Below are 23,000 nucleotides of genomic sequence, written 5' to 3'. Positions count from 1 at the left end.
CACAGCGTGAGCTGGGACATCTCATCTCATTGTCTCCTTCCCTCGGACTGCGATTTACACATTGCCTTCCCTACTTCTCAGGTCATCAAACTAGCACTGAATTATACCATCAGCCTTCCGGGGTCTCCAACTTGCAGACAGCAGATCTTGGGACTTCTCAGCTTCCATAATCACGTGAGCCAACTCTTCATTATAATTTTACCTTGTATATCTATATATGTCCTATTGATTCTGTTGCTCTGCTGAACCCTCATACGGTCACAGAAATATCTAGAAGAAGGAAGCAAAGAAGGAAAGAGAAACAGGGGAGGAAAAGAAAGGAGGAAAGGAGAGCACAAGTGACAACGTAATCTATGAGGCTTGTTGCAGTGGTTTCCTCAGCAGAAGATTTGAAAACCATTCACTTATCAGTCCAATATCCAAAAGAAAGATTCTAGAGAGGACTGCTGTCATTCATTAAAATCTGTTTCCACACTCTAGATTAACTGAACAGTGCTTTAGGGGTGATTTCTCCACCTTCTAGCCATGGTAAGTATAGTGTAGGGAATTCTTACTTCTGAGATGCTAGAGACCTGAAATTTCCCACAATCATTATTCTGAACATGTGTTCTTATCACTCTGTGCCATTGACAAACACCAAAGACGAGGAGACTGAGATGAATCCGAACTGATGATCATGGAATCCGAAATGAGGCTCTCATCTTATTCTTCCAGGTCAGCAAAAATGAGAGTGCTGCTTGGGGAAACATGGTCTTTTAAGGATTTTTTTTCTGAGATTTAAAGAACAAAATAAAGAAAACAGAAAGAAACGAAAATCAGAATCTGAGAAGACACTACATGTGGACAGAAGGCAACCTGCCTAACACAAGAATTCGGGAGGACCTAAAGTCTGTAGGTGAGAAAAAGATAAAAAGGTAACTCAAGTTGTAGCTGGTAAAGGCTGTAACTATATAACTATAAAAGTAACCGTTATGAAGTGGGTCGTCAATTAAACCTCACTTGGATGAAAGTCATTCTTTAGACATGAGATTAAAATGTTATAATCACCATGTTCATTATTTTTAACATTCTGCTGACTGATAATATACATACATACGGAAAAATGCACATTAGTGTATGGCTCAATGAATTTTCACACAAGCAATATATTTTTGTAACAAGCAACCAGAATAAGAAACAGAACATTATCAGCACCTCAAAAGCCTCCCTCATATTCTCTTCAGTTTTGTATACTTTTTGTTCTTTATATGAACAAAATAAGTGGGTGGACACTCTGTTGTGCCTGGATGAGACTCTACATTGTGTTTATGAGACATTTATGTTGTTTCACGTACCGTACGTTGATCATTCCCATGGTTCTATGGTATTGTATCAATTTAACAATCTATGTAACTTTTCCGCTGTTGATGGGCATTTGTGTCATTTCCAGTTTGAGACAATTACAAACAGTGCTGCTACGAATATTCCAGGATATGTCTTGGTGGATATGACATATGTGCATATGTACATACCTACTAGGAGTAAAATAGATTATTCTGAAGATGGAGCTATATCCTCAGAAAAATCAATACGTACAATTGAATGAACTATATATATATATATCCATCCTAAGATAGGTGATTAGAAAGTTATATATAGATATAGATATGGATATAGATATGGATATAGATAATGGCGTTAGCAGATATAATCAGACAGCAAAGTGGTTCTCCTGATTTACACACCCACCAGCAGGCTATGAGAATTCCAATTGTTCCACGTCTTCACCATCACCTGATATTTTTTGTCTTTTTCAGTTTAGCCATTTTGGTATATAGGTAGTAGTTCCTTGCTATAATTTTAATTTGCATTTCCCTGATAATTCATAAAGCTGAATTGGCATTCGAATATCCTCTTTGGTAAAGTTTTGGTTAGTGTCTTTTGCCATTTTCTTTTTCAACATCTATCTTTTTTTACTGATTTGTAAAATTCTTTACATATTTTGGACCTGAAGCTTTTCTTAGTATATGTATTGTAAATATCCTCCCATTTGCAGTGTGTCTTTTAATTCTCATAATGGTGTCTTTTGTGAAGAAAAATTCTTCATATCAAATTCATGCTTATTTTTTATTGTGTCATATTTTGTATTAAAAGTACAATTGAATAGGTTCACGGACCTGTCACCTGTGTTTCAGTGGCCACAGTGATAGAACCTACCTGTTTGGATGACTGAGTCAAAAACCTGGGTGCTCTTCCATCTAATGGAAGCATACAGAATTGCAGGCACGGCGCATGCACAAAGGATGAACTTCCTCCCCAGGAAAGCACCAAACTCAAGTGACAGAAAAGACAACAGTAGATTTCATAAAACTTTCTTTAACTGCACTTTTATTTCTTCCAGAGATATACTTCAAAAAGGATCTGGGACCCAATGGAGCAGGGAAATTATACCACAGTGAAAGAATTTATTTTCCTGGGAATTACCCAGTCTCGAGAACTGAGCTGGGTCTTATTTGTCTTCCTGTTTTTCGTGTACATGACAACTCTGATGGGAAACCTCCTCATCATGGTTACAGTTACCTGCGAAGCTCACCTTCACACTCCCATGTACTTCCTGCTCCGCAATCTATCTGTTCTTGACATCTGCTTTTCCTCCATCACAGCGCCTAAGGTCCTAGCTGATCTTCTGTCAGAGAGAAAAACCATCTCCTTCAGTGGCTGTGTCACTCAAATGTTCTTCTTCCACCTTCTGGGAGGTGCGGATGTTTTTTCTCTCTCTGTGATGGCATTTGATCGCTACATAGCCATCTCAAAACCCCTCCATTATATGACCATCATGAATAGGGGACGATGCGCTAGCCTGGTTGTGGCCTCCTGGGTGGGGGGCTTTGTCCACTCCATTGTGCAAATTTCTCTATTGCTGCCCCTCCCCTTCTGTGGACCCAATGTTCTTGCCACTTTCTACTGTGATGTCCCCCAGGTGCTCAAACTCGCCTGCACTGACACCTTCACTCTGGAGCTCCTGATGATCTCTAATAATGGATTGGTCAGTTGGTTTATATTCTTCTTGCTCCTCATATCCTACACAGTCATCCTGAGGATGCTGAGATCTCATACTGGAGAGGGCAGGAGGAAAGCCATCTCCACCTGCACCTCACACATCACTGTGGTCACCCTGCACTTTGTGCCCTGCATCTATGTCTATGCCCGGCCCTTCACTGCCCTCCCCACAGATACTGCCATTTCTGTCACCTTCACTGTCATCTCTCCTTTGCTCAATCCTATGATCTACACCCTGAGAAATCAGGAAATGAAGTCAGCCATGAGGAAACTAAAGAAACGACTATGGCATTCAGAAAAGATTTAAATTCTATGAGGATGTGCTAACACTGAAATTTAAAGATAGATATTAAATTTCACTTCCTCAAAATGTCCAGAGATCACCTTAAAGCCAAGAAGAAAGGGGCATCTATGGATACCATGGGGTCCTAAAAGAGGCTGGTCCTATAGTATGTGCTGGGGACCCATGGGTGATACCGCTTTAAGGTGAGACCCATTATGTCTTCCACTACTCGCTTTCAATTATTCATTCCACAAATATTTACAGAGTACATATTATGTGCCTGACACAGGTAGGATTCAGACTGCTGCAGAAAGATTAAAGATAGTCACTGTCCTACACGCACACTCCAAGATGTTCTAAGAGGATAGGGACAAAGTGCAGTGAAAATATTGTAGGCACTTTACTTGAGAGCTTCAAAAGACATTTGACAGTGAGGAGACCTTTTCAAGGGGGAAAAGGTAGAAAGGGACAGTCTAGGCAAAGAAGTCAGTATTTGCGGAGGGAGAGACTGGTGTAAGAGTGTACCATATTTGTGCAACAGTGAGCTCGTTGTAGCCATGAAATAGTACACTCATGGAGTCAATACCAGTATTTGACATTTGGAAAGAAAAACTCCATCTGTGGTCTCCTGAGCAATGCAAATCTGTGATTTCTACTAGGGACAGAGGATCCCCAAATCACTCCAAGGCCATGGTTTCCTCCTGGCAGAAGGAGGTAATGCTGTAATTGGGACTATTCAGAAAAAAAAATAACACTGATGGGTAGAGGTTGTGGACAGCTCACCTGGATTCATGAAAGGCTTAAGCAAACACAGATGCTAAGCACTCCCATGGGAAGCAACTGACTCCCCATTAGAGAGCAGGATTATCCCAATCATAGACTGGACAGGCCCAAATGTCTCATTGTTTCTGTTTTTTTGTTTCTTGGGAGTTTTTTTTCCAGTTTTGTTGAGATATAATTGACATGCAATGTTGTGTAAGTTTAAGGTGTACAACATGTTGATTTGATAAACTTGTGTATTACAATATGATTACCCCCATAGCATTAACTGTCACCTCCATCACATCAGATCCCACAATTAAAATTTCTTTCTTGAGGTCCTCATTGCTTCTGCACTCAGAGACCTCACAACTTCTTTATGCTTCCCTGTCAATCCATACCAAGGTAAAGAAAAGATAATAAGAAGCAGGAGCGTTTAATCAGTGAATCTGAGAATTTGCTAGTCTCTATGAAATGAAAGGAATGATAATGGTGCTAAGAGATGGTTTATCTAACAATCTACCTGGTATTCTGCTGCAATCTATTGACCTTACTGTACAATGACTCCCATTATGATAAAGCTCAAGCCATAGAAGCTGGCACTCATGTATTAATCACAGTAAATCAATGTTCTGACAAAAAAGTTCGAAACTGAAGGAGTTAACCACAGTAAAAGTTTATTTCCTGCTCATGTCAGAGGCCAATGCTGGTCTTCAGAAAGAGCTATTCCACGTACTCATTTAGAGAGACAGGCTTCTGTTGCTTCCATCTGGGACTCCACCTCGCTGTAGAGCCTCAGAATCCTCTCCATTTATTTGGCAAATGGAGGAAAGGAGAGAGGATTAAGAAGTATGGGGAGAAGGGAAGGATGGTTATGGGCCAGTCCTGAAGGTAGTGCGTATCACTTTTGACCACATTCCACCTGCCATCTCTTAGTCATATGGCCCCAATTAACTGCAAGGGAATCTGGAGAATGTAATCCTGCTCTTTCCACAGAAACAGGAGGAGAACAGGAAAACAATGAACTCTATAAATCTTTTCCACATATAGGACTCATTACTAGGAAATTACTATCGGATTAGATTACAAGGAATAAGACTTTGTCTCCTAAAATATTCTTTTAATACATAGAAATGCTTGCTGGAAGTACTACTGGCCTCTTGGAATTCACAGAGAACCAAACTGAAATGAAGGAATTATGGGGAAGGGAAATAATTTAAAGGAAGAGAAATGAGATCAAGGTAAGCCTCGGGACTAGGATGACAGTAGACTAGAAGATCAGTTTCCAAAATATAGAACTCTACAAGAGAGTACCCAGAGAAGACTGACCAAGAAGACAACCCTCACTTGTCCCCCATACTTTCCATAGGCTAGTTGTAAACAAATGGTTTATTAATACAGAAGCTCCTCTGTAGAGATGAATGGCTTCTTTGATGACCGTTCTTTTCATTGTGTTTTTTTTCTATTCCTATCAATCAAAAATGTTCTGAATTATTTTCCAATCTTGGACATGCTTCCCCAAGCATTAAAATTACAATAAAGACATACATTTGCCTCCAGCTGGATCCATCTGCAGACCAAATGACCATTTGCTACCTGGCTCCATCTTGCTCTGGCATCATTGTTCTTCAGACCCTCCCTACTTTTTCATAATGATGTCCTTTTTTTCTTACACCTCTGTTGACTCTACCTCAAGCAAAACCTTTGTGACTGAGCAGAATTTAAATAACCAAAATTCTGTACAACTAGAGTTTATGTCCCCAAGTGTAGGACCCACAAAGGACAGAAACCCAGCAAAAGCTGCCCAGGAAACTGTCTTGGACTGTTAACACATGCAAAACAACATGATCAAACACAGTGAGGAAAAGCAATGGAATTCAGAGAACACCACTAAATTTACCTCTCTTTCAACATGACACCAAATAACTATTTGGATTAATCTATATTTCTCTCCATGTAGCGACATTTTGCTAGGGAACTATTAGATATTAAGCTGATTCTAGCTATGCATATATTTGGTCCTACCATCTGTAATATTTTACTATATGAGGAAGGTTGATATTAAACTTACACAATATTTTTCATAAGCAAATAAATGTATCTATACACACAAACTGGCTGGTTTAGGAGTGATCCTGCCACTCTGACCTTCTTCAAGAAATGCAAAGAAGGTTCAGACTGTAGCAGCTTAATTTCTAAAACATTAAGATGGTCAGCACTCCTGGAACTATGTTTAAGGATCCATGAAATTTCAGTCAGAAAACACTACCATAGAAGGATATGCAGAGTTTTGTTGTTATTATTCTTTGCATGACTTGTCTTTCAAGTCTGAAAGAGAATGTTGTCCACATAGCTCTTATTCAAGAAAGCAAACTATTAGTTTAGTACTGTATTAGTGATCTATTGCTGCATAACATATTAGCCCAAAACTTAGTGGCTTAAAACAACACATATTTCTTAAGTCACAGTTTGTGTGGGTTGGGAATCAGGCGAGGCTTAGCCAAGTCTTCTGCTTCAGGGTCTCTCACAAGGCTATGTCAACGTGTCAGCTGGGAGCTGCAGTGTCATATGAAGGTTCAACCAGGGAAGGACTCACTTCCAACCTCACTCAAGTGATTGTTGGCTAGAACCGTGAGCTACTGGACTGAGGGTTCAGTTTCTTACTGGTCGTTGGCTGGAGGCCCTCCTCAGGCTCTAGTCTTATGAGTCTTTCCCACATGGCAGCTTACTACATCAGAGGGAGCCATCAAAGCAAAAGAGAGTGTGTCAGCAGGATAGAATTCATAGTCTTATAATCTCATCTTGGACATAACATCTTATCCATTTTGTTGTATTGTCTTCATTAGAAGCAAGTCACTAAGTCCAGTCTACACATGAGAGGAGGGAATTGCACAAGAATGTGGATATCAGGACAGGGACTAACAATTTCTAGAAGTAAACTATGTAAACTAAGTAAACAAGTAAACTATGAAAAATCTATGAAAATTATGAAAAAACTGTGAAAAATTATGCAAGAAATCTAAAAGTAATTCATTCAAGAAGGGTATAGAAGACCAAAAAAGGGTGAAGGTGGGTGAGCCTGAGTGTCAGAAATGATTCAGAGATACTGAGCCCTTGTGACAAGGAGAATGACAGTGCCAGCTACAGAAAGGGAAGTATTTAGTTCATGATAACAGTGATCAGATTGATTTTAGACACTTTAAGTTACAAGTGTACAATATATCCAAGTGGCACTATCCATAGATCCATGGTGAGACAATGTCAAAGATGACACTGGGAATGAGACAAGTGGGGAAATGGAATTCTTTGCTTTTAGGATCTCTGGAACCATCAGACCTGGAACATGGAGGTGCTCCGTCACTATGTCACAATTAAATACTTGATGAGTGAATGGTACCAACACGTCCTTTGTCTGGTTATATGCCCTCTTCATGTGAGAAGTTTGATGGAAAACAGTAGAAAATGCATTTCTGTCTTTATGATGCTTCTGATTAGGTATCTTAATAGGACCACAAACAAGCCATCTGCCTAGAAAAAAAAATGGAGTGGGCCGAAACAGTGGGAGCTCTATTCATTTTCCTTCAGTTCCCACCTCCTAAGGAGACAAATTTTTTTGTCCCCTATGAGCTCTTCAAGCAAAGATATCTGGGGTCTAAGCACAAGATCCATGAGGATCCATCTTCTTCTCTACATTAGGATAATTTCAAAACTAAAACGTGCATGTGTACACACATCTTTCAGTGCATGCTTGACTTCTTAATAATACTCAAGGGAGCTTCATCCCAATAGGAAAGTCTGGCTACTCAAGTTCAATAATCGCTTCCAAAAAATGCCCTTTGGTGATTCTTCTATCAGGTCTGGAGCTGAGAGGCTGGGACTCATGGCACCACACAGAGGCAATTCCTGGAGCCTGCCGTTTGCCTCTGACAGTAGGAGTGAAGATACTGAAGCAACCAACCCTCAAATGCATGTCTGCCTTAAAGTGGATAGTCCTTGACAATTAATGACTCCTAAGGTCAGTGTATGCAACCGAATGGCCAGCCTACTTCTTGGATAGGAATTAGGAGTTGGAAGCTTAAGTGAGGTTATTTTGTTACATTAGAACTTTTTGGTGTCTAGTTGTGTGTCTGTGCATGTGTGCCCATGAATGAGCAATTTAAAAATATTACTGTGGATTTCAGAAATCTTTTGAATGTTAACAATGTTCCTAAGAGGTGAAGGATGATATATATTGAGCTAAAAACTTCAGCGATGCACAGCAGAATAATTAGCTCTTCAATATTAGGAAGTTGAGTTGAAAAGCATAGAAAGAGGGTCATCTTGTTAAGAGAGATGGGGCAACACATGCTTGGTGGACAGTTGTGTTGGGGGAATCCCTGAGGCTGAGGACTCTATGAAATTCATGCAGCTTGTTTTATTAGAATGGGTTTACCTGGGTACATTTCTGAAGAAGTGCTGGAGTTTGCTCTAGCCAAAAACAAACGAAAACAAACTTCTAAACAAACCTTTCTGTTTTCTTCTTCTTTGTTCCAAACAGACACTCATACACAGAGATTCCATTTATCCTCCCACTCTCCATCCTTTATTTTCTCGGTTGTGTGTATAATTTGTGCACGGAAGAGCACCATTTTGGGCATTTTTCAGTTGAATTGGCGATTTGATCACTTCCACAATGAATGTGTGCACAGAACTTCACTGCATTTGGGTTTCAAAGCCCATTCTTTAACCACTACAACAAACTGCCCCTGGAAATTCTTACAGTTTTCCTTGCCACCATTAATCAGCTTGCAGTAAAATATCAAGAAACAATTGAGGCTTGTAGTTAACGGAGATTTAACTGTTGGTGGACAATGAACAGAACACAATCTTAGACTAGTCACAAAGTAATTGGGCAATATTATTTAAAACAATTGACAATTAAAGCCCCAAAGACCTAGAAATCATCCAGATTGATGGATCTATTTAATATTGTTTACGTGCAGTGCAGACATTGCCCACCTTCCACAGGACTTGAGGCAGTCAGTGCTCCCATTTCACTAATGAAAATACTGAACCTCCTGGAGTTTGATGCCTTTGAAGATTCCACTGTTGTTCCATGAAGGCATCGAAGCTTATATCTCCCAAGCTGGCAGGGAGCTTTTCTCTGTGCCACATTACTTCCTACCATAGTTCAAAGTAAAAACAAAGCAAAATCCTCCGCACATTATCTAAAAAAACTACATGTGTTCTGATACTTTTATTTAAGAGTATTTCTAAATATTTACTCTGAAGAAAATATCTGGCCCTTTTAAAAATTAAAAATGTTTGAAGGCAATGAAATCCTCTGAGAGTTATTGATGGATCCATAGATCGTTGAGAGTAAGCCTAGAAAATTAGCTTTGTCTTGCTTGAGCTTCAAAGGAATGAGAACAGGAGAAAAGCTAGTGAGGCAGAAGTTCTGTTATGAGGAGGGAATGAGAAACAAAGTGCAGAGGGATCCAGAGAACACAATAGTTCACAGCAGGAACAGAAGTGCCTTCAACATGGACAGGATGTGGACGGAAGGAGTACAAAGGCGTGTCAAAGATAAACACAGCTGGACATGAGTTAAAGACATGAAAATGACTGTATTCAGTAGCTATTGATAGTTGGGAAAGAGTTGAGTTCCATTCTAGTATGCACAGAAGTGACTGGGCATTCTAAAGGAAGAATGAAGAAAGAGGACAAGCTGGGGCTCAGTACAGCCAGAGAAGTGAAAAATTGCAAAGATTTGGTCAATGTCAACGTGACTAGGCCTGTTGTGTCCACTAGCTGGTAGTGATGGAAGTTAAGAATCTATCCTCCCGCAGAGACCGGGAGACAGAGGCTCTATCTTTCCTGATGATTACATTCAAAGGAACAACTCTCAGGTCCTTGAGAAAGATGCTTATGAGTTGCAAGAGACACATATTCACAACTGCAAGCCCTTTTTAGTAAATGCTCTCAGAAAGAGAGGTCAGAGGCCTATCCCAGATGTTGGCTACAAGGAACAGGAAGTAAATTCTCCTGGCAGCTTTGCCCTTTCTCAGGGAGGCATTTTAAGGGGGCTGAGGTCATCCCAAGTACATGGCTTTATGCTGCCAGAGGCCCTGCTGGAGTTTGCACATCTCTTGCTGCAGAGGTTTGCCTGAAGGCGTTTTGTGCCAAGAATTCTGCAGTTCTCAGGAGCAAAGGGAAGCTTTTGAGGGTAGACAGAGACGTTTCTTATCCTAATTCTGATGACAGCTTCACAGGTGAATATATGCATCAAAACTCATCAAATTATGCCCTTTAAACACGCACAGTTTATTGTCTGAAAGTTACACCTCAACAACGCCAATTTAAAAAAAAAAAACAGCTGCAAAGAGCAATTTCATTTTAAGCAGTTGGCAAAATGACAAGAACTAGATGCCTGTCAATGCCCAAAGCAGTACAGACTATAAAGGTTCTCTCTAAGACATGGTAGGAAGCAGGAAAAAATGTTGAATTAAGATTTATGGGAAGTGAAATTTGGTAATAAAATTGAAAAAGAAATGTTCCTTTACAAAGTGTAAATGTTTTAATTTGTTTTACCCTTTGGTATATCTGCTTTCTTAAATATTAATAGATTTTACTTCTTAGAGCAGTTTTAGGTTTACAGAAAAGTTAAACAGAATGTACAGAGAGCTCCCACACACTCCCTCTTCCCGTCACCACCACCAAAGTTTCCCCTATTATTAACATCTTGCATTAATATGCTATATTGTTAATTGTCCTAAAATGTTAATTGGTGCTATATGAGAGGGAAAAGTGGTCTTTGGTAAACTCAGTTTAAATAAATTAAGCAAGTCTCTTCAAGCTTCACAACCCTATGAAACAAACTCGATTATACACAATTTTACCAATGATAAAGTGAGGCTCAGAGTCACCTAACAATTAAATGACAAACTCTGTATTCAAATTCAGGTCTACTGATTCTAAAATCTTTGCACTTTGCACAAAACTGAAGCCTTTACCAATAATGAGGTGACAGGAAGTAATATCCAAATGGAGGTGATGAGAAGGGAGGAAGCCCAAAAAAAGAAAACCATTGGTCCAGTGGCCTAGGTGATAAAGTCTTGGCTAAGAGCATTATGAGGAGCAAGGACTACAGCTACCAGTTGTCAAGTCTCAGTCTTGAGCCATGGAAAAAAGAAGAGAACAAGACACCAAAAGAAGGAAGACAGAAAAGAAAGAAACAGTCATGAGCTCAAATTGTCTTAGCTGCTGCAAAGCTATTCGTCTCGGGGGGAAGTAAACCATGAGCGGATTTTCTTGCCTTAACTTAGTGCTAATGATCAGGTATCATGAAAATTTGGCCAGACAATGCCAAGCAGATTGTCTACTGTGGAAGATAATGAGAGAAGAAACCATAAGCTTCCATTAGAGCTAAAGACTGTGTTTTAGACTATTCCCCTGTGTGTTTCCCACTTCCTAACGTTTAGATACTTGAGTATTCACTGAAAAACAAAAATATAACTAGTCTCTTCATGTCTCAGAGCATCCAGTGACTTTTCAAGAGAGAAATAGAATATACAAAACTGTACGATTATAAAAAAATTTAGTAGAAATTTAATAACGTACTGATTTCAGTGCTTCGATCAATTACACCTGTTGGAAACCAACTCTTTAGTTTGGTCTGAGAGAACTCCGAAAACACCATCTACCAGAGATAGCTTACTGAATTGTGGGCCTCCTTGCCCAAAAGGAAAATAACCATAAAAAAAATAACCCTCAAGGGAATCCAGTCACATAACTCAACATTCTTTTGTTTTTAATGATATACTTTCTGTTTTCTATTTTCCTTTTTCCCCCAGGTAGTTAAAGAAGAAACATGATCCAATGGAGCAGGGAAATTACACCAGAGTGAAAGAATTTCTTTTTCAAGGACTGACCCAGTCCCGAGAGCTGAGCTTGGTCTTATTTCTCTTCTTATTTTTGGTGTACACAGCAACAGTGATGGGAAACCTCCTCATCATGGTCACTGTGACCTGTGAGCCTTGCCTTCACACCCCCATGTACTTCCTGCTCCGCAATCTCTCTGTCTTGGACATCTGCTTCTCCTCCATCACTGCTCCGAAGGTCCTAGCAGACCTTCTTTCAAGGAGAAAGACCATCTCCTTCAACAGTTGCATCACACAGATGTTTTTCTTCCACCTCCTTGGTGGAGCAGACATTTTTTCTCTCTCTGTGATGGCCTTTGATCGCTACATGGCCATCTCCAAGCCCCTGCACTACGTGACCATCATGAGTAGGGGGAGATGCACTGCCCTCATTGTGGCCTCCTGGGTTGGGGGCTTTGTCCACTCCATCGTGCAGATTTCCCTTTTGCTACCCCTCCCCTTCTGTGGACCTAATGTTGTTGATGGCTTCTATTGTGATGTCCCCCAGGTCCTCAAACTCGCCTGTACAGACACCTTTGTTCTTGAAGTCTTAATGATTTCCAATAATGGCTTGATCTCTACACTGTGGTTCATCTTCCTCCTTGTGTCCTACACAGTCATTCTAATGATGCTGAGATCTCATGCTGGAGAGGGCAGGAGGAAAGCCATCTCCACGTGCACCTCACACATCACGGTGGTGACCCTGCACTTTGTTCCCTGTATTTACGTCTATGCCCGGCCCTTCACTGCCCTCCCCATGGACAGAGCTGTCTCCATCACCTTCACTGTTATCATCCCTGTCCTGAACCCCATGATATACACCCTAAGGAACCAGGAGATGAAGTCAGCCATGAGGAAACTGAAGAGAAGACTTGGACCTTATGAAAAGGAATAGATGCTGTGAAGGCCAGATTGGAAAGTCACAGTTGAAAAATATTTTCTCACAACACAATAGAAGATCCCAACCAATGGACCATCTAGAGACCAAAGTTTTCCCTTGTCCTACAGCAGAGTCCTCTAATAAGGATGGCCTGAAACAATTGTCTCTGTAATTTTTCTCATGGTGAGGTTGCCAGCAACTTAGGGTCTCAGATCCATAAATTGTCAGCTCTTAAAGGGACTTTAAAGGGGCCCTCTTGGTGGCTTAGTGGTAAGGTTCACACGTTCTGCTTTGTTGGGGTCGGGGGGGGGGAGGGTGTGGTCCAGGGCTTGCTGGTTCAGATCCTGGTTGCCCACCTACACACTGCACATCAAGCCATGCTGTGGCAGGCATCCCACACATAAAACAGAGGAAGATGGGCACAGATGTTAGCTCAGGGCCAATCTTCCTCAGCAAAAAGAGGAGGATTGGTGGTGGATGTTAGCTCAGGGCTGGTCTTCCTGGGGAAAAAAAGGGGAGGGGGGTTACTTTAAAGCTTATATTACCCAACACTTCATTTTGCAGTTGAAGAAATGAAGTCTAACAGGAAACTACCTCTCAGTTCTTGAGTTGTGGCTGTACCACGTGTAGCCCAAGCAATAATTAGTATAATGACCTCCAGGGACCAGGAGTCAGGGCTAAAAATTCCAGCCACCCTTACCTATGTGGAAATCATTTTCCATCGCCAACCTTGGAGTAACTGGCTTCCATTTTTCTAAGGAAGCTTCTGGGTTTCCCTTGCAGAAGCTGTGATAATTTTCATGTTTTATCAAAGGTTTCCTAGCTAATTAACAGCAGAAGCAAGGCTAGATCTGAGATATCTGACCTTCAGCTAAGTGTACATTTTACTATTCCTGATGCCTCCTATAGGAATTGATCACATCGGAAACAAGCCAGTCCATAAAAATTTCTCTTCCACTGTAGTGTTATAAAAGGCACTTGGTTGTCTTCACCTAACCAAGGAGTACTTTAGGTCTTTGAGTCCCTCTGAGAATTTCAACATCATTTACAGTCATTTGTTCCTGACCATCCCTCCAGAGAGAAAGGAATCCTATCCTGCCTGCATCACTAGAATGTGCCTGACTCACATGTCCACAAGAAGCAAAGGCTTAAGAATAAACTGACTTTCCATTATTTTCGGGAACTGATTATCTAAAAAATCACAAATTGGCCCATTCCAAATTTGTCCTCATTTTTCTTCCTAGCATGTTCTTTAGCACCCCTTCTTTAAGAGAACAGAAAACAATGTTAAATTCCAGTTGATCTCCTGGCAACCTATTAATTTGTGAAACAAATGAACGAAATTAGAAGTCAACTGAAATTTTGACTGGATACACTGATTGGCCTGGAACATCCCAGTCTTATCTCTCATGCAATCTCCAAGGTACAAGTGGCTGGACTGATGGAAGAGAAGTAAAGAGCCATATGCATAGTGTGACTCAGGAGAGAAATATAAACAAGGAAAACCTCCTCCAAAATATAGCACATCCCAACCAGATCTATCACTACGTGTTGTTTCTCCCTTGGTGCTGGCCTGAAATTCTTGTTCTTGGGATATTTCACAACTTCCACACAGTTCCTAGGGCACAAGCTGGATACAATGTCATCACTTCACAACACATTGTGAAGTACTGCAATACACAATACATTTCTGAAGGCTGTAGCATTTTGGTGGTGGAACTGATGGGGATATCTCTAGTCCTTTCTCAGAAATACCTCTCTAGGGATTAATTTCAGATGGTCTAGATGACTAGTCGAAGGCACCAGGTGTCAGCCGGAGTGGAGGAGATGTAAAACAGGAAAGCTGTGGTGGGTGGACGTGAGGGTGTAAGTCCAGGCCCAGGGTGTCAAAGGTAGCCAGAGAGACCCAGGTACAGAAGGATGGCACGATCCTGCAGGGTGGCTGAGGCAAAGCAAGGCAGACACTATTGACAAAGCTCACATTTGCTTATGTCTGATCCTGGACACGTGGATGCCTTACTAAAGTTGGAAGATCTTTTAAAAATCTACATTTGCTTCTTTTGGGTGGTTGTTACTTCCTGCCTAGAATTAAAATCCTTCACCACACTTCTGACTTCAGCCTTGAATTTTGTATCTAATTACCCATGGAACAAAAATGTCAAGAACAATTCAAACTTCCCTTTGAACCAAAGAGCACGGAATCACATTCTGCCATAACTAGTATGTTCCTTTATCTGTCAACAGTAGCAGATATTTTCCTCCTTGTAAGTCACTTTTTTATTACAAAAAAAAGTCACACTTTTCTTAAAAATTAAACTTCCCTTCCTTATACCTTTTTTTAGCATTTAGTTTCTACTTTCTAGAAGCCAATGATGAATTGTGACTCAGAAGAGACTATTTTCAGAAATATATATATATCTAAATGTGTGTTTTGTGACTATACATATGTGTGTTTGCATATAGACTGCTTAGTAAGAGAAAAAATATATAGCATATAGATAATTTTAAAACACACATATATACTATGCTTTTTACTGTGAGACTATTCTAGGATACACGCACGCACATGCACACACACACACACACACACTTACTTTTGAGACAATTAATTGGTTATGGGGTTCCTGAAAGATTACAGTATTTTGAAGATAAGCAGTACACACACATTAAAATTCATTTCCCATGAAAATGTGTTCCTTCTCCTTCAAGGTGATGAGCACATCTTGAGATGAGAACAACAATCTTTTAACATATGAATTCTAATACAGGATATTCAAGTTTTTGCAAAATTGTTCAACATCTCTCACACTGGGAAGCTGTATTTCTAAAGAACCTCCTCTTGAATTAAGAGCAGCGTCTGCTGAGCAAAATGTTTTGTAACGTTTCCTTAACACTAGAGGGAGCCATTCCTTTTCCGTGTTTCTCCCTTCAGCAGCCTTTCAAGAATTTAAATTTTATTTCCAGAGAGGAAGCCTTAAAAACCATATCACATTCATTTTTTCTCCCAAAAATGTCAGATCGTTTTCTTAGGAGTGGAAGTTTCCACATGAACTCTGACACAGGTCAAGAGGAGCGCTCTGGAGATGTTTCTCTGAGGTCCTCCTGGTGTAGTCCTCTTGGGCTCCACAGATGAGCTGGAAACCTCTGCTAGGGCACCCCGTAGGCTATTGGGTCGGTAGTTCCCAAACCTCAGGGCACATAAGGATCACCTACTGGTTTCATTAAAATGCAAAATTACAGGCACCATCTCCAAGAGATTCAATAGTTCTCTCATGGATACCAGGAATCTACCTTTTAAACCAGCACGCCACGCCCCCCACCCATGAGTCTGAAATAGGTGGTCTGTGTATCACTACGCTTCGAAAAACACTCCTCTAGGTCAGTATTTTTCAAACTGCAGATCCTGAAACTCTAAGGGCTGTGATGTCATTAGTAGGTCAGGACACGCAATTTTTTTTAGTCCAATAGAATAGTCTAGGATAGAACAGAAAAAAAATCACAGAATTCTCCAAATAATAAAAAAGTATTGTTTCGTGAAAGCTTTATTTCAGATATATACATGGGTATTGTGATCTTGATGTAAATAACTTGTATTTATTTGCATGTGACTCAGTGAAAACAGTTTGAGAGCCACTGGGCTAGGATGTACTCTCTGCTTGGACTGCATGAAGCCCCCAGGCCATCACTTCCAGTTATCATACCCTTAGTCCCACTAATATGAAGCATCGTACCTCAAGCTCTCCCCTTTACTGGATCTGTCCAAGGTCAACCCTCAGGGAACATATAATAGCCACTAAAAAGATCCTGAAGGTCAGTGGACTTCTCTGAATAAACCAGGAGGTTCCAGCAAGTCTGAAAGTCTAAAAAAATAGATGAAGGTGAGGCTCCCAAGAACCGAAGGGCTTCACGTCTTCATCAGCACCATAGGTGGAACCAATCCCTTGGCCTCGAGAAATCACATTGTAAAACCATGCGTCTTTGAGGAAGAACTGAAGTCAAAGGCAACATGCACCTTTTGCTAAAGACATGGAAAAATGCACTAGGCCAGTTTAAAGAGGTGATTTTTCAATATACTTTTAAATGTACAACTTGTCAAAAAGGAGGGCATCCCTAAGAGCAAAACTCAGAGGTAGGTTGGTGAAGCAGGGCAAGTTATTACACTGGTACCAATGAGTGACACTTGAAGAAATTGCAGAGGACACACGACATGTCCCTTCATGATGACGTCTCTTTCCTTCTTCTCCTGCTCCTTCTCTTCTCCTTCTTCTTTTGCTTCAGTCTCTAACTCTGGTTCTTTCTCTCTCTCTTCCCTCCATCCTTGTCTTTTCTCTGTGTTTTATCTTTCCTCCACTTTCTACCCCGCCTGATGTCCTCGTGCTCACACTGATTCTCAAGATGAAGATGGGGCTAGAGTTGTCTCCAAACTCTGCTGTCTACACTTAGACTGAGCAGCCACTAAGTTGCCTTACAATTCCAACTTAATAGTCTCTTTTTAGTTCTAACTTCCCGTGGATATTTCAGACAATGACGCAAAGTTTCTGATGCCTTGAATGTATGTCTTCTCCTTATCCCCAGAAATGTTGTTTTTCTTCTTAAAAATTACAAAAGACATAGTTTTTCTGCATCTTTAAACACAACGGGATAGAGACCTCCTCTCTAAGAAGAAAGCCTCTTGAGGTTTGATTTTTCTGTGACTTAGCTTGATATAGCGCCCAGTATATGCTGTACAAATATCCCCAAGAAATGGGGGAAAAAACCCAACAAAATTATCCACAAAATTATGCTCCTGTACAACTGTTTTTGATTTCAATCTGAAACCAGTTCCCACTTCATTCCATAATTCCATCAACAAGCACTTATTTGTCTATTTACCTATTCTTCTTATGTTTTTCACTATTGAGAGCCTGCAACATGCTATAAATCCTACCTTTTTTGTTTGCTTCTTTATTGTGGTAAAGTTTATACACGGTGAGATTCATCCTTCTAAGGTGTATAGTTTTATGAGATTTGACAAATATATAAAGTCATGTAACCACCACTATAATCAAGATATAGAATGTTTCCATCACCTCAAAAAGTTTCTTCATGCCGCTTTGTAGTAAACACTTTTCTCCCACCCTGCCCTCTTCATCTGCAAGGAAAATGGGCTCAGCCATGTGAGATCTTGCAGCATCGCATCCAATCCTACTCAGGCTTCCAGAATGGAGTTGCTGATCTGTCTTCTGTCTCTGTAGTTTCCCTTTTCCAGAAAGTCATAAAAATGCGATCATATGTAAGTGACCTTTCGTATATGGCTTATTTCACTCAGCGTAGTGCTTTTGAAACTAATCCATGTTGTGATGTTACATATATCAGAAATTCACCCCTTTTTCTTGATGAATAGTATTCAGTTGTATGGCTGTCCCAGCATTTGCATATTTTTTCACCAATTGAGGACATTTGGTTTGTGTCCAATTTTTGGAGATTATGACTAGAGTTGCGATGAACATTTATACACAGGTATTTGTGTAAATGTGTGCTTTCATTTCTCCTCGGTAAATACCTAGAAATAGGATTGCTGGGTCAAGTGTCTTTACTTTTATAAAAAACTTCTAAACTCTTTTCCTAAGTGGGTATACAATTTGCAGGCCCATGAATGAAAGAAATATTTCCAGAATATTGTTGGGGTGAGGGAAGCAGTACCTATGGCATATGCTACCCTTTGTACAAAAATCATAAATGGTTTATAAAGGAAATGTACATCTACACTGGTGAATGCATAGAATATCTCTGGAGGGTCACAAAAAAAACTTTAGGGGTTGAAAGACAGGAGGCATCAAAGATAAACAAACCTGGACACCAGCTGAAGTGGTAAGCACAGATTTCGATCAGTAATATACTATTCAATAGGGAAGAGTCCAGCGTGAACTGAACTTAACTCCGATTTGTACAGAGTGACAGGACATTTTAAAGGGAGACAGAGAGCAGGGCCAGGAGTGACGGGGGCTCAGTTGAGTCAGGGAAGTGAAAAATCCCAAAAATCAAGAAAGGGGGCGTTGGTCCGTGTGAAACCCATCTGGGTTTGCTCACTGGCTCTTAACGCTTATGGAAGTTAGGCTCTTACCTTCCCATAGAGTTTGGGAGATGGCGCCCTGCCTTCAGGTGTTGGCTGGACCCAACAGTAAATTTTTTCGGCAGCCTTCAGTTTTCTCAGGGCGGCACTGTAAGCGGGGCTGGGATCATTTTAGGGATGCTGCCTCGAGACGCTAGAAACTAGATTAGTGTTATTGTTTGTTCAAGTCTTTATAGGCCGAGGTTAACAGGTCTATTTGAGAGGAGGGCTCAGAGGAGCCCGGCTTGAGTTTGGTCAAGAAAATCTTACTCAGAAGGAGACATCACTGTAAAACCTGTGGGTCTGTTTGAATTCTTTACCATGCGCAAACAACTTTTCAAAAAGCATTTAAGTAAATAAAGCATGAGGTCAGTGGACCTGGACTTAATCAACAAAGGAGGGAGGTGGCGTTCGGAATACCCCTCCACTGAGCGGCGGCAGCAACGCTTAAAGACAGCCCAGGCAGGATTCAGGAGGGAGCAGGTGAGCCCAGGAGCCCCGCCCAGGCCCCGGGAGGCGGACCAGCGCGGCAGTCCGGACCGCGCAGGCGCAGCAGCGCGAGGGCCCTGAGTCGGGCGGGGCCGCCTGCACCTCCCGAGAGGCGCCACGCGGGGGCAGCCTCGGCGGCCGACCTGCCGGGGGCTCAGAGAAGTCGGACATGCGCAGCAGGGCGTGGCGAGCTGCGGAGTCCCGAGCGACGCCGCAGCGTCTCCAGCGTGCGAGAGCAAAGCCCGAGATTCGTCTGGCAAAATGAAACCTGACCCTAAAAGGTTACCAGTACCCTTAGGGAACTTAAATCCCGCCTCGTGGTTCCACTGGGGCTCGAACCCAGGACCTTCTGCGTGTAAAGCAGATGTGCTAACCGCTACACTATGGAACCGCGTGTCCCAGTGGGTCGCTAGGCTGCAATAACTCCACACAAAGACGCTTTTTTCTTCTTTCGGATGTGGAATGAGGTTGAGAGTTGATGCCCGGCGATCGCTCACGGAGAGAAACTTTCCGAAGGATTTGAGACTTTCAAGCCTAACTCCCATCCCCGCTTCTCCGTGGCGAGACCGGCTCCACCGTTTCTTAGAGAAAGAAAGTGCAGCCTGACCCGCCGGCGAGTGTCCCCGGGCGGACTCCGCTCCTGCCTTGATGTAAGCAGCGCAGAGGGGTCGCTGACATCGGGCTCTGTGGCGCAATGGATAGCGCATTGGACTTCTAGACAAATGGAGGCATTCAAAGGTTGTGGGTTCGAGTCCCACCAGAGTCGCTCTTTTGATTAAAAAGGAAAAACATCACTTTGCCCATTTAAAATTCCCAGTCTGACTCGCCCAAGTATGGAAAGGAAAGAAACTCACTTCATTTCTCCGAAATGTCCTCACGCGTGAAGATGTTAGGAATCCTGCTACTTCTGTCTTCTCAATCACTTTCACGTGGCTCCCGATTTTCTGGCGACTGGAGATGAAGTTAGAAGGCTGTGATAAAAGTTATTGAGGTGTTTTTTTTTCCCTTCATGTTGTTCTTTTACATTAGAAATAAAAATTTTAAATTGTTCTGAAATTTTTCAGTAGCGCAGTATTGTCCAGGTTGTCTAAAAATAGACATTGGCATGTCAGGTACCAGAATGGCCGAGTGGTTAAGGCGTTGGACTTAAGATCCAATGGATTTATATCCTCGTGGGTTCGAACCCCACTTCTGGTAAAAATCTAACTGCTTTTCCAGTCGGAATCCATTGTTTGCAAGTTCCTGAGAATTTGAAGGTGGTGAACTGTCTGAGTTGAGTCTCTGTCTGTTTTGCAATCTTAGTCATCCAGACGAGAGTAGCCAGAACAGCCTAAATGGTTAAGTGGTAACATTTTAATCTGAAAGTTAATGTCTTTTTGTCAGGCATATAAAGTGTAGCAAAAACTTCAGAATTGATGGTTTGAAAGTAGAAGGAAAACGCCTGCGTGAATCTATACTACATTGTGGGCCAGGGAGCCGGAGGCACACTGTGCGGTAAAAACGTTCACTCCTTGTAATTAGTCAACGGTTATTTCTTAAGAGCCTGCTATGTGCCAAGCACTGTTCTAAACGCTGAGGTTGTGGCATTGAGAAATTTTTTTTAAAAAAAGCAAACAAGAAAAAATAGCAACAAAAGAGAAGACGAGGTCCTTACCAACATGGTTACTGCCCGGTGGCAGTTATGTGACAGAATGACAAGATGATTTATAAACAAGCAAATAAATAGAATTTCAGATGGCAGTGAGCGCTATGAAGAAAATAAAACCCGGTGGCACAACAGAGTAGCATAGAACTTTTTCCGGACACACTTATTCTATTTGATTATGGAAATCATTCACCTTGACAGGTATGTTCTCCTCCTCTCTCCACCACACAAAACTTCCAAGGACCAATTCTGCCCCTCCTCCCCCACAAAGCCTTCTCTGACCCAGGGCCCTCCTTCAGTGATCCATTCATTCATTCAACAGTAGTTTTTGAGAGCTTGCTTTGTGCCAGCCCCTGACGCAGGCATTGGGGATAGGCAGGGAGTTCCTGTCATCACAGCAGAAACATTCTAGGAGGAAAGAGGTTGTGGTGGGCGCGGCAATACGGACAGGCTCAGAGCTCCCCGTACCTCACCCGGTCTGGAGAGGATCAAGCAGGGATCTCTGGGGTAAGTTCTGATCCCGATCTTTAAGGATCAGCTGGAGCTTCCCAAACCAAAGAACTTAGAACATGGGAAGAGAGTGGTATTTCAAGACGGGTAGTGGGAGGACATAGGGAAAAAAGGCACTATGGGATGTTACATGAAATACAGACAGCTGCAGTTAACTCCCTCTATGCTGAGCAGGTCTGTCCCACACTATTAACACTGGATTATATACAGTTTGAGACTTTTGTTCTCAGTGGTTGATGCCTGTCAATCTAGGCGGTCCTAGGAGAACAGGAAACAGATCTTCATGTGCTTCTCTATCCAAAGCTGTATTCAGCAGCCATTGTGAACGGGGAACTTTTGTAAGAATCGGAGGTTAGGCGAAAGACTCACTAACTCCCCCCCAGGATTGGCCTCAGGGCACAGCAGCCTCTTTCCCAGGGGGACCCAGTTTTAGTTTTCTTGGTTCAGCCCCAATTTGTCTCCTGATTCTTAGGGAATCTGCATCTTCATTTGTGAAAACTGTGCCTGATTCATTTGTGATTTTTCAACACCAGCAACTCCCCTCCAAAACCAGGAGGTATGGAGGGACCCCCTACTGGGAAGGAACTATGTGCCTTTAACCTTTCTCTGCGGGGATCCGTAGAAAACACAGGATCAGGGACACTTTGATCTGAAGGGCTGCCCGTGTGACCCCAGCAGGGTGGAATAATTTAACAGACTACGTCTCTTTTTGTTCTTCATTTATTTTATTATGCTTATTTTTTAAAATCCCATAATACCAATGTACCTAAAGGAAATAGTGAGTGCTTCCTCTCACACTCCACTGCCATTCCTCAAAAGGTGGTCATTTTTATCTGATTGTTTTGTATCCTTAAACATTTCTTATGTATATGCAAACAACAAATACACACATACATGTATAATTAAGGGATATATATTGATATACATATCCTTTAATTTTTTCACAAACATTATACCATACATGTTGTTTAACGCCTTGCGTTGTTTTTGCTTACCATAACATGGATATCTTTCCGTAATGGATTACTTTTTAAACTTTGCTTATAGTTCTCGATCCATAAGAGAACGTAACCCTCACCGTTCCCCCGCATAGTGGAGTGTCTCTGAACTCCAAGGAGGGCTGAAAGGATGGTGAGGCTCCATCTAGTAGGATTCCCTTCCTTTCAAGGGATCTTATCCAATGCCTCAAGGAATAACAAGGCAACGAAGGAGCAAGACGAATGAAAAAACTAATTAGTTATGTCCGCGACTCAGCTGCCAGGGTAACAACTTCCTAAAAATATAAAATCCAGCCTGATCAAAACCTTTCAATGGAAGATCAGGAAAATGTTCAGATTCCCTAGCGAACGTCCTTCCTCTTTTGCTGTTCCCTCTGCTCAGAATTCTCTTCACAAGCCTTCAGGGGC

At 41.6% G+C, this 23,000-nt stretch overlaps 2 protein-coding genes and 3 non-coding genes across 5 annotated transcripts; 4 read left to right on the top strand and 1 right to left on the bottom strand.

Moving 5' to 3' along the window:
- The first annotated feature begins 2,410 nt into the window (after positions 1–2,410).
- On the top strand, positions 2,411–3,346 carry LOC124229415 (olfactory receptor 4D9). Its single transcript, XM_046644625.1, has one exon. It carries the CDS (start codon positions 2,411–2,413, stop codon positions 3,344–3,346), a length of 936 nt encoding a protein of 311 aa, XP_046500581.1.
- Positions 3,347–11,938: 8,592 nt separating this feature from the next.
- Positions 11,939–12,874, top strand: LOC124229420 (olfactory receptor 4D9-like). The gene has a single exon (XM_046644631.1). It carries the CDS (start codon positions 11,939–11,941, stop codon positions 12,872–12,874), a length of 936 nt encoding a protein of 311 aa, XP_046500587.1.
- A 6,883-nt stretch (positions 12,875–19,757) lies between these two features.
- On the bottom strand, positions 19,758–19,830 carry TRNAV-UAC (transfer RNA valine (anticodon UAC)). The gene has a single exon. It is a non-coding gene; the product is annotated as a tRNA-Val (tRNA).
- A 289-nt stretch (positions 19,831–20,119) lies between these two features.
- TRNAR-UCU (transfer RNA arginine (anticodon UCU)) lies at positions 20,120–20,205 on the top strand. The gene is given in 2 exon segments: positions 20,120–20,156; positions 20,170–20,205. It is a non-coding gene; the product is annotated as a tRNA-Arg (tRNA).
- A 348-nt stretch (positions 20,206–20,553) lies between these two features.
- Positions 20,554–20,636, top strand: TRNAL-UAA (transfer RNA leucine (anticodon UAA)). The gene has a single exon. It is a non-coding gene; the product is annotated as a tRNA-Leu (tRNA).
- The last annotated feature ends 2,364 nt before the right edge of the window (positions 20,637–23,000 follow it).

This window comes from Equus quagga, chromosome 17 (assembly GCF_021613505.1).
Source record: "Equus quagga isolate Etosha38 chromosome 17, UCLA_HA_Equagga_1.0, whole genome shotgun sequence".
Lineage (NCBI taxonomy): Eukaryota > Metazoa > Chordata > Mammalia > Perissodactyla > Equidae > Equus > Equus quagga.
This window is presented reverse-complemented; position numbering and strand designations above follow the sequence as displayed.

Excerpts from the sequence above, each read along its gene's own strand:
- LOC124229415 (XM_046644625.1), top strand. The coding sequence starts at position 2,411 with ATGGAGCAGGGAAATTATACCACAGTGAAAGAATTTATTTTCCTGGGA.
- LOC124229420 (XM_046644631.1), top strand. The coding sequence starts at position 11,939 with ATGGAGCAGGGAAATTACACCAGAGTGAAAGAATTTCTTTTTCAAGGA.